Raw genomic sequence first — 12468 nt, 5'->3', positions numbered from 1 at the left:
GTATTCTGCCCACATCTATCCTCTCTGTGGGGAAATAAGATCAGAGATGACTGTCAGTGCTTTTGTGTCATGTAGTACCTGCTATTCAAAAGTAGACCTGCCTATAACAGATGCTAAGGCTGTTGAGGACTTGCAAGTACCAGACATTATTACTTCATCTAATCCACACAACTCCAGGAGACAGGGCACTGTAATTTCTTTGTACAGATGATGAAATTGTGGCACAGAAAGTTCAAATAGCTTGCCTGAGGTCACACAGAAGCGAATACTAGGCCCAGGATTCAAACCCATAGACTCAGGATTCAGAGTCCAGGGGCTTAACCCCTCCACTGCGATGCCTCTTGGTGTTAGTGCAAGTCTCATGGGGTTATTGTGAGGACCAGGAAACATGATGTTTGTGAAACACTAGTGTAGAGCGAGCAGACACAGTGCAAGTGATGCTAGATGTTATACTGACAGCATCGGAATGTCCCAAACCATATGAGTCTGAATCTGGTGACCTTTGAAAGAGAAGCAACCTAAGTGCCTTCATTTGACTGTGGCTCCTCTTGGAGACAGTGCCCCAAAGAAATCATCAGAACCACTAACTCAGGGAAAGAATTAGAACTATAGTGTTGACCATTATTACAACCAATGCTAGATGTGGTAACTCAGTTGTCATGCTGTTTCTTCCCTTGAACTTTCAGCTGGGTTTCATCAAATTAAAGTACACAAAGACCAATGTAGACTTTTGATTTTTTTATATTGTGCCTATGATGAAAAAGAAAGTACAGAATTCAAGTAGCAATGATGGCAACTTAAGTATGTTTAAAAATGGAAGTCTTCATGGTGGTCATCTGATTAAACGGCCTTAAGGGATGTGACTAGATGCTGCATGCTATCTGTACTCAGAAGGCATGATTATTTGGGTTTCTGGAGGAGCTGATGGAGATCATAGAGAGAGTGGTGCTAAAGGGCTACCCCTTGGCCCTGCCCCTGAGTAACGGCAGAATTCATTGTTGTTAACAGAGTGAAATTTTCAGTTTGCCCAGTGGTGTTAAAAATATTTTTGTAATATTGACATAATAGAAAAATACATAGGTGAACTGAAATAACCCAAACCCAGAGAGAATGCCCAGCTAGATCCTCAGGAGACAGTTTTAGGGAGAATAAACAATGGAGAAAAGTTGTTATCTTTATGCCACCATCTGTTACGAACTCTTTCCACTGCCACACACTGCTGTTGTCTTAACAGGCAGAAGGCAACGATGACAAAGTAGACCGCACTCACGAGGAGGAGGAGGAGGTAGGCGTAACAGGCAAAAGTGTTGGTGAGCTGCAGCGGCAGGGTATCTAAGAGAAGACTTTGGTTGTTTTGACTTTTCTTCTGAAAAGCTGGAACATATTAATGGGAGGGTGGTCACAGTTATCTATTTCTGATGACCTGCATTGCAGTGACACCCCACACCACCAAAAAACAAAAGTAAACATCTATCCCGTCCGCCATATCAGACAACAACAAGACAAATCAGAATGCAGTTTACAAGACATGTCAATCAACAACCTAAATTCATTCAGAATATTCCAAATGTGAAATGTAAGGCTGTATTTTTAATGCATGGGTCCAATGGGAAAAAAGTATTTGTGACAAATAACGTTTAACATTTCTTCACACCCACGATGTCCCTAAGTGATAATAATAGCTAATATTCATTAACCACTAATCAAACGCCAAACACTTGTTCTGAGAGCTTTGCATACAAAGCTTTAATCTTATTTAAGTTTTACAATAAGCTATGAGATTTTATTTTGTGAGTTTATCATTTTTAGTCCCATTATTCACATAAACTGAAGACAGAGAGAGAAGTAATTCGCCTGACGTCATGCATTTAGTATCAGAAACCAGATTCAATCCCAGCACCATGACTTTAAAGAACACATTTTTAGCTATTCTGTAATTCTGCCTCCAAATGCAATAAATACCCCAGACATCAAAACATTAAGCATAAATATAAAGTTGAATTCTTATTCTGAAGCATCTCAGCCATTACACGCTGTGCATGCAATGTGATTCCTATGAAGGCTACAACCCGTGGAAATTTGGTGGTGTTCACAGTGCAGTGCATGGGAGGTTTTAGTAAAGAAGGAATTATATAAAATGGAAGAGAGTGGTTATTCCAAATTCTCTGAAACTTTAGGAAGTCATGGCTCACTCACTTGTCCTTCCTAAATGTCCCTCACTGTGACTATGATGTTAGAGGATATCTGCTCTTAATACGATTGAAGTTTTCAAAGAAATATATGATGTGAAGAAATAATTAGTCATAATTATGGCGAGCCAGTCTGGCTATTGAATGAACCACAAGGCCAAGTCTCTTCCTGTGGAAATTACCCTTTTACATGTTTTATCTTAATAGAGTCAAAACTGTAGATTCATTAGCACTCTGTGTAGAAATGGATCTCAGAGCGGGTATGCTCATAACTCCTTGCCTTTGGTCAAGTAAGGTGTTCGTGGAGGTCCAGAGCCGCCTTAATATCAGAAATGGAGGAACTATCAGCAGGGCTTGAGCCAACACTTCTAGTTACTTTCTTCGTACATATATATGGAGAAAGAGGCACAAACTAGTGCTGATTCTGTGACAGCCAAATGAGACACCCTATACTAGACATTCCACTTAGGTGACCTTATCTCTTCAATAACTGAGTTAGGTGTATAAATTCCTGGTTGGCAGATGAGGAAAACCTTGCTCAGAATATGTAAGTAATTTTCCTATTTTGATGTAACTAATCATTAAAATAACTGGGGTTCAGTGCAGTCTGTGATACTGTGAAGCCCATGCACTGACCCACCCCCCACTACTTGTCCATCGTGCCTCAGAGCCTTGGCTTTGGGGTTTCTGGCTCTAGGACTATATCTTAGAGGAGGAAAGGAAGACTGAGTAAGTGTATGAACTCTTAACTCAGATGGCCGGGTTGAAACCCCAGATCTAGCTATGTGACATGGTGCAAGGGCCTAATTAACTTTACCTCATTTTCAACATCTATAAAATGGGGAAAAAATATTGTACCACCTCCTAGGAGTATTATGAGACTTAAACAAGAAAATGCATGCGAAACCCAGCACAATGCCTTCTGTATACGAAGCTCTCAGTACTTCTCAGTTCACGTTATTAGCTACTAGCAAAGATCAAAGACTTCAAAAAAATGTAGAAGCACCTTGATATCATGTATTCCTCAGTCATTAGAAACAAAAGCCATGTAAATGAATGAAGTCCATTGCCGAAATAATTCAGAGCCTATCACTGCACCCTCTAATTCAGTCATCTCATCCCCAAACCAGCATTTATGGTGTTAAGATGACTCCTAGGAAATGATGGATTGATTTAAAGTATCACTCAGTCTATTCTGCAACAGCCAGCCATTCTAGTTTTTCTATGTTAAGTCAGGGAAGTTTAAAAGTTCAGTTGGTCAGGAAGAAAAAATGCTAAAGCATGACATGAAGGCAAACATATGCAAAACTTACCACTTTCCTCTGTTGGGGAAGCTGTTGTAGAATCAGTAGCAGTGACAACTAGGAGAAATGAGACCAAGTATTAGTCAATTCTCCGTGCCCATTACTTGAATGTGTGTGTGTGTGTGTGTGTGTGTACACATATATATTTATATATATATAATATGCTGAGAAGAGAGACAGTCATTAAAAATATAAATATTGTGAGTCCCTCAATTCCAGTCTTTTGTACTTTAAGCCTGAGAAGTTCCAAAGTTAAGATGATCGGGAGGGAAAAAAAGCCTATAGCATGACAGAGAGGCAAACATAGACAATCACTTACTGCTTTTATGTTTCGGATAAGCCCTTGTGGAATTGACAGTAGTGAAAATTGAGGTGGCAACCAGAAGAAGTGAGAGCAAGTATTAGCCAATTATTCATGCCCATTATTTGACAGGGTGTGTATCTGTTTATATGAGTATGTGTGTATGCACACACACATACAATCCGCTGACAGAGACACCCTCCTTAAAAATATGAGCCCTATGATTACAGGAGTAGCTCATCTGATTCTATGTAATTCAGTACATCTAATTCATGTTTCACTGTGTTTCTGCACATGAAGATGCTGACCTTCATGAAGGATACATTGTTTTCGTCTTTATCACAAGTGGACGATAATATCCAAGACTATCCTGTTTTCCTTCTGTACTCACAGCTCCTGGCACAGTGCCCACCACAAAAGAGGTGTTGGAGAAATACTTGTTGAATGGAAAAATAAAGCGAAAATGTGGCTACTCTACAGTCTTCAGCACATGATGCTGACATGAAGAGTTGCTACCTAAATCAATTCATCAAGTCTTAGAATCCACAACAGAATCTCACATTTGAAGGAGTCTGGTTTATGCAAATTTCCCACCTAAACAAAGGAAATCAGGCATACCTTTCCAAAGCATGCATATCCCAATATCCCCAACTCATATACATGATTTTCTGGAGCGGTGGTGTTTGTGGCCATGACAACCATATGAATAAAAGCTAATAGCTATTGGGACTGGCCCAGTGGCGTAGTGGTTGCGTTTGTGTGCTCCACTCTGATGGCCTGGGGTTCACAGATTCTGATCCCAGGCACGGACCTATGCACTGCTTGTCAAGCCATGCTTGGCAGGCATCCCACATATAAAGTAGAGGAAGATGGGTATGGATGTTAGCTCAGGGCCGATCTTCCTCAGCAAAAATAGGAGGTTTTGCAGCAGATGTTAGATCAGGGCTAGTCCTCCTCACCAAAAATAAAAGCAGGTAATAGCTATTGAGTGATTATTACTGTGCCGGGCACTGTGTTAAATGCTCCACATGCGTTATCTCCTTTAATGCTCCAGTCACCCTGAAGTGAGTTGTAGTTTGGAGGACTCCTTGTTGCAGATGAGGAAGCAAGGTTGGGAGTGTATATAATTGCTGAGAGTCAGAGCCCTGACAGCAGAGCCAGTGTTCAACGGATCCTTGTGGGAAATTAAGTGAGGTACAGCATGTGGAAAGTACTTGGTAAAAATAATCCATAGAAATAGAAAATAATCTATAGAGAAAAAACATAATTCCACTATTGTGAACACTAAAAACATCTTCTCTTCAAAATATGTTAAATATTTTTAGGTAATGAACATTTTATTACAGGAACTCAACATTTCACTGTAATTCTTTCCAAATATAGGCTAAATCACATATACTCCTCTGAATATATACAACCTGAGGTGAGGCTTATAACAATGCAAAAAAAAAAAAGAAAAAGAGGAAGGCAAACATACAAACATAAAATTTTCTTTAAAGATAATTGATTGTTGGATGGAGGAAAACAAGAGTTGAACCAATTGTTTTGGTTTATCCTTTTTCTACCAGATGTGATCTTGTCCATATGGATGTGGATCTGGTATACAATTTTATGCACTCAATGAGCTACATTTTTTGACAGCTCTAAAACTGGGTTTGAGATATAGAATTTGGAATAAATTCCAAGAATAAAAATATTAACATAGCCATGTTTAGATTTTAAAATATATTCAACAACGACTCTAATGTGTCTTAGAAGTCTCTTTCTTTTTCCTTAACAGTGACTTTTTCGTTAAAAGATAAATAAAATTCTTTTATTACCATGCATTGATTGAGGAAAAACAATAAAGTAACAAATTTTCATAATAAAATCTGTGTATGTATCGTAACTTCTCTTTTTCAATCAAGGTTGGCGAAAAACTTGGACCAGATTAGTTTTATCTCTTCAAAATGACTTCATTGATTTGTGCTTCCATGTTATATTCCTAACTTTTATCAAAAACAAAAAACTCCCAAGAAATAGCATTAGAAATTTCCTGTAGAATGACAATAACAGAAATGTCCTCTTTAGCTTTGTTGCTCTGAGCGGCCCATGGGCTGCGTTACTTTCAGAAATTAGGGGCCAAGTAAAACACATTATGAACAGCAACTTCTCTCTGAGAATCCTCACCATGGAACTCACTCTGCAAATTATTTTTCCCTGGTCACTAGAAGAATCAAAACCTAACAGGACACTTCTGCCCGGTGGTTATACTAAACTTGTATTTTGCATATTTGCTTCCCTTCTGTTTCTTAGCTGTAGAAATAGTGAATTAGGGCTGGTGTTTAAATCTTACGTTAGTGAGTTTTAGGAAAGGATATTAAAAAACACAATAAGTACAACAGCAACTAGAAGGATGTGCAACTACGACATACAACTATCTACTGGGGCTTTGGCGGGGGCGGAAAGGAGGAGGATTGGCAATAGATGTTAGCTCAGAGCCAGTCTTCCTCAGCAAAAAGAGGAGGATTAGCATGGATGTTAGCTCAGGGCTGATCTTCCACAAAAAAAAAAAAATAATACAATAAGTACATAAATAAATACATCATGCTATGTTTTCAAAAGCTAGGGTTTTCACTGTCATTATTACATTTACTCTTCATCACGGCCTTAGGAGAAAGCCAAGGCAAGTGTTCGAAGATAATTGGATCATTGAAAAAACTAAGGAACCAAAAAGATAAAGACTGACTTCAGAAATTCGACTGGAGCACAGCAAAGGTCTTTGCACATTTTGTTCTGTGCTTGTTCCCCACTGCTTCATAAGGGCTTGTGAGCCAGAGGGCAAAGTACAAACTAATTCATTCTTATGGGCACTCTGGGGACTTCGGTTTGTTGTGTTCATACTCAGGACTTTAAGTTTTGAGTCTAGTGAGTTACTGGACCACTGCCAGGACTCCTTTGGTACATCATGCCTAAATCACAAGTGAACTTGAGAGATTAGGAAAAGAATATATTCTCTTTACTGTAGTGCAGCCTCCTTGGGACAGTAATTCATCCCAGTGTGCTCATCCACACATCCCTTCCAGGCCAGGCACAGGCTAGGTCTGCAATAAATGTTCGTTGAGCTGCATTTACCAATGGCAAGAAATACATTCATTATGTAGAATGAAAGTATGTGTGTATGCATTAGCCTCATCCAAACTCTAATTATGAAATTTTACCTTACGGTGGTACATAAAACACAAATTCAGAAAATCTAAGATCATAATAAAACTGCAACGGCCAAACTATGCTATTTTTTGTTGAGCCACAATTTGGCTCTCAAAAGACCACAAGTTTGTCACCTAATAACATTGTTTTGAGTTTATAATCTGATCATAGCAAGATTAAAGTGAGAGTGACTTTGTTTACTGAGTAGAATATTCCAGAAAGATGTATAATTGCTTTAGTTCCTGATCAAGTAAGTTCATCAAAAGAGGAGTCTCTTTTTGAGCATTTCCTGTGTGCTAAATTGTTAGGTGCTTTCACATATGTTGTTTCATTTACTCCATCAATAACTCTAAAAAACAAGATTGAGACCTCAATATTTTGGTTAATAAAACTGAGGCTGAGAAAAGTTAAGGAAATTTTTCTTTTTCTTTTCCTGTTTTCCAAAGTCTATACTATTTTAGTATAGAATATTTTAGTATAGGGAAATAGAGGGACATTTATGCTACCAATAAGTGCAACAACATTTAAGAAAGATTTATATTTGCTTGTTTTTCATTAATACTTGATAGAAAAGGTAGGATATTCCCTTTGAAAAAAAATGTTCTGGGAGGTTATGTTTATATATACATACCTTTGTTCACTGAAGGAAAAAGAATCTCTTGGTCAACCCCTCCTCTATTATTCTCGTGTTGGACATCTGTGTTCTTTATCCATTGACTTTTCAGTCACGGTCAGCCAGCTGAATTTCATGTACGTGTCATCAGTCTTCATGGTGTTTGCCTGCTGGGATTCCAGAATTCTATTGCCATTCTTTTCTTTCCAATATACCCTTATAACATCTGGGAAGAATTTCTCAAGAAGACAAAGGTATGTTCCAGCATTATGGAGATTTATTTCAGCAATTGAAGGAAGAAAAATAGGGGGCTTGGGGGAAACATCTGCAGGAAGGCTTCTGTCTGTGGGGGAAAATGGAACAGCAGTTAAAAAGAATCATTAGAGAAGCACAAACATTGTGTGGTCTGGAACAACCTAGCGCATATAGTAAATGGAAGAAAAGCTGCCATTGAATTAGTGCTTACCACGGCCTTCCATCCACAATAGACTGTGAGGTATTTATTGTTCTTATTTTTAACGGGAAAAGAGTTTCCACAGGTTATGTAACTTGCACAGAGTCACAACTGTAAGTGGTAGAGCCTGTATTAAAATGTGGCTTTTGTTCTTTTTCCACATGCTAGAATGGGGTATGCCTATTAACTGCCCCATTTCAAGGCATCTAACATTCATGAGCACACGTATTTTTTAAAACTTCTTTTGTACCATCATATGGAGCATGTTTTCAAGGTGGGTTGGTAGATGGCAGGAATCGGGGAGGAGATCAGGTAACTTTGATGATCTCTCTACACATGAGAATATTTGGTCCTTTCTAACACAGTTCTCCTTTCCCATCCTGTGAATTTTGTAACTTATGCTCTTTCGGCCAAATAACACTTTTCCATGTTCTGCAACTTTGTGAAACCTCACTGTTCATTTGACTGTTTCTGGAATGCACCCATATTAGTCTTATTTACCATACAAATAAATATGAGGAGGAAATTATTCATTTTTTTAAAAGTGCACAGTCACTTGTAAATGGGAATCCATTTCCACGTGTATTTGACCATCAGCTTGAACTTTTAGCTTCAAACGTGGATCCCATGCTCAGTTCTGAGCATGTCTAATTTTATATAAGGTCTCAATTTCACACTGAACCACCCCAGGTTTGTGAGTAGGGCAATATTTAAGCTGCGCCTCCAAATTATATCACAATGCCTTGAATTTAGAAGCGAAATAGCAATATTTCAAAAACTCCTATTGAAAAATTCATTCATTATTTTCAGAAATGCTATTATATTAATCTTATCAAGGAATGCGCTTATCAGAATTTTGTTTCCCTTTAGAATATGTTCACAAAAAGCACATTTTATTTTGGAATTTCTTGATGTTTAAGTGTGACTAAGAATACACCACATTTTGACTCTCAATGTCTCCTCCAAAATTAGTGTCTGCCCTATAAGGCTGCTGAAGTGTTTTAGAGCTCCACTATTTTCTTTGTTTTCACCTGCTGAATAAAGTATATATATAATTGGTGTAATGTTAAATGTCACAGTTTCAGAGTCTCTTGCAGACATAATGTCGAAATATATAACAAAACATCGTAGTTTACAAAGGCATGTCCCTTGGATTCTGGAATGTTAGTTGATTATACATTTATTGTTAATCTAACAATGGGAATTATAAATATCAAAACCCTTTTCAATTTGCTTTCCAATTGACACAAATGCTTTATTAATATTCTCTTTGGGGCTAGTTTGGAGTTAAATAATTCAATCGGCAATTTCTTAAGAAAAGAAGAATTTGATTTCTTATTTGAGAATAATAGAAAAAAAATTCTTGAAAGTTCTGCCTATATAGCAAAGCTCTTGATTTTTATAGTAAATTAGTAAGCACACAATGTTGAGGTTTTTTTCATGCTGTAAATACAATTAGGTCACAATGTGATTATTTTAATTTTATATATCTTGCTTTTAGTGTAAATGGTATTTTTGATTATGACAGTAAGACACTATAATTCTCCAACCTTATACATTTTTTTAAAGATTCTATTTACAGAAGCAGTTTATATTTTTTATTATTTTATTTTTTGAGGAAGATTGGCCTTGAGCTAACATCTTTTGCCAATCTTCCTCCTTTTTCCCTTTTTCTCCCCAAAGCTCCAGTAGATAGTTGTATGTCATAGTTGTACATCCTTCTAGTTGCCGCATGTGGGACGCCACCTCAGCATGGCTTGATGAGTGATGAGTAGGTCTGTGCCCAGCATCCGAACCAGTGAACCCCAGGCTGCCAAAGCAGAACATGCAAACTTAACCGCTATGCCACTTGGCCGGCCTCTATACTTTGTTTTTAATTTTAAAATCACGTTATATAGAACAAGATTAATTTTTCAATCATATATTGTATTTAAATAATTTTAGTCCTTATTCAATTTACTAAAGAATCTAGTTTTCATCTTAGGAAACTTTTTTCTTCACAAGAATATTTCTGATTCATTATAGTAAAGAAATTGAAAATAAAATGATGAATTGAAAATTTTCTGTATGATAACACATTATTCTTATCCTGTCCCTTTTCTTTATCTATATTCTTTAAGTTTAACTCTCTTTAGAACAAAATGAATCTTACATTTCCATTTCTTTCTCAATATAATAGTTAACTGAACATCAAATAGTTTACTTGTGTATACATGGTTAGTGCCTATAGTCTAAATAATTACATGTTTTTCCTTTAAGCATTCTGTTTAATACTTATTAATAGTGTATTTATGGTCAAAGTCATTTACATGATGCATAGACTAGAAACCAGGTAAAAAAATAAACTTCTCTAATTCATTTCTATACATTTATCTGCATAATCAAATAATACATTTGAATGAAATTGCCTGAGTTGTTTATATTTTATTAAGATGCAACAACAGCATGAATTCTACATAAATTTACCAAATGTCAACTACATTTTTCATTTAAAGTATGATATTTCAAACCTACTTATTGATATTGATTTTGTGTTTTCTAGTTTCTTCTTGTAATTTTTCATTATCAAATAAATAATTATAGCTATTTCACATTTAAATATTATTTCAAATTTATGACAAGTTTCTACTATAATTGATTTTACGTCTTGACTATTTTGTGCATGAATTTAAACTTTTTTTCTGATAAACATGAGCATGAAGCTCATTTGAGTAAAAATGCCATGGAAATAGCGATTATAATTATTATTATGGTCATTATTATCATTATCATAATTATTAACAATTTTTTCGTGATGATTGTGTGCTCTAACATGACATTTTAATCTCATGGGACCAAACTTGCCCTTACATATAGGGACTCAGTATTTTGGGGTTGCAATTAGATCCATGGTAAGGAAGCTTGAAGATTTGTTTCTTCCTTTGCATTCTACTTTGCTCTAATATGCCTGGAATTCTCAAAGCCATAAACACAGGAAATGTGCCTTTCACACACCCAATTAACAGGGAATCATTGTCTTGTCTTACCTGCTGCATTCCCAGTGTTAAGAAAATCTAAGGGAACACTGGCTAAAGTCTAATAATATTCAGTCAGTGTATGGAACTGCTTCACACGTGTTGTCCAAAACAAATGGCTCTTTTCCCTAATCAAGAACACAACCTATTTGCATTCCAAGTTTTCAGCAGAAATTTCAGACTGAAACTGACATCTTTCCAGCTCATGTGGAAAGTTCAGCTTGAAACTCCTGGCAATGGGGCTTCAAGGCAGAATGACTAGAGAGATGGCAGGAAACCTGTCCTCAAATCCTCCTATTGACACGTTAGACACTAAATGTTACCTTCCTGAACATATCTGCTGAGGGTCACCATCTGTGGATGACACTCAATGTTATGATGCCCATAGCATTGATGCAGAGGTGGTATAAAATGGGTTTGCTGAAAGACCATTTCCTCCATTCTGTAAAATGGATGTTAAAGGCAATGTCCACTCTTGTACCTCACTTTCTTCCTAAGGGATTCATGCATTGAAGTCCTTTTCTAATACTGTGGTGGGAAAAACATGGCCTGTTTGAAATTTTACTGTGCTTCATTTCATTAGTTAATGAAAACTGTGAATTCCAATTCATTTTTTCTCCTAGCTCTGAGCATAAAATTTGACCCTCTTCTTCTTGCTAGATAATCACAGATATTCTTTCATCTGGTTCCTTGGTGGTTTTGATCTTCTTTTTATATTCCATGGTCTAATTGTACAGGCATGCCTCAGAGATATGGCAGATTCGATTCCAGACCACCGGAATAAAGCGAATATCAAAAGAAAGCAAGTCACACAATTGTTTTTCGTTTCCCAGTGCATACATGAGTTATATTTCAACTATACTATAGTTTATTAAGTGTGCGATACCATTATGTCTAAACAAACTCCCAGGGCCGGCCCCAAGCCTAGTGGTTAAGTTCGGCACGCTCTGCTTCAGCCACCCGAGATCAGTTCCTGGGTGTGGACCTACACAACTCATCAGTGGCCCTGGCCAATGCTCTGGCAGTGACCCACATACAAAATAGAGGAAGATTGGAGAGATGTTAGCTCAGGGTGAATCTTCTTCAGAAAAGAAAAATACTTTATTGCTTAGGAGTGCTGAACATCTGAGCCTTCAGCGAGTTGTCATCTTTTTGCTGGTGGAGGGTATGACCTTGATGTTGATGGCTGCTGACTGATCATGGTGGTGGTTGCTAAAGGTTGGTTTGGCTGTGGCAATTTCTTAAAATAAGACAACAATGCAGTTTGCAGTATCAATTGATTCTTCCTTTTACAACCAATTTCTCTGTAGCACGTGATGCTGTTTGATAGCATTTTACCCACAGCAGAACTTCTTTCAAAATTAGAGTCAATCATCTCAAAGCTTCATCAACTAGGTTTATGTA

The 12468-nt window shown here is 37.1% G+C and overlaps 1 gene segment (V, D, J or C); it reads right to left on the bottom strand.

Moving 5' to 3' along the window:
- Positions 1–622: 622 nt before the first annotated feature.
- The window catches only part of LOC131392774 (T cell receptor gamma constant 2-like), a 43069-nt gene continuing 31223 nt past the window's right edge, over positions 623–12468 (bottom strand). The window contains 3 exon segments of the C gene segment in view: positions 623–1374; positions 3503–3550; positions 7615–7939. Of these exon segments, the coding sequence occupies positions 1127–1374; positions 3503–3550; positions 7615–7939 (621 nt within the window).

The sequence above is a fragment of the Diceros bicornis genome, chromosome 3, assembly GCF_020826845.1.
Source record: "Diceros bicornis minor isolate mBicDic1 chromosome 3, mDicBic1.mat.cur, whole genome shotgun sequence".
In the NCBI taxonomy this organism is placed as follows: Eukaryota; Metazoa; Chordata; class Mammalia; order Perissodactyla; family Rhinocerotidae; genus Diceros; species Diceros bicornis.
This window is presented reverse-complemented; position numbering and strand designations above follow the sequence as displayed.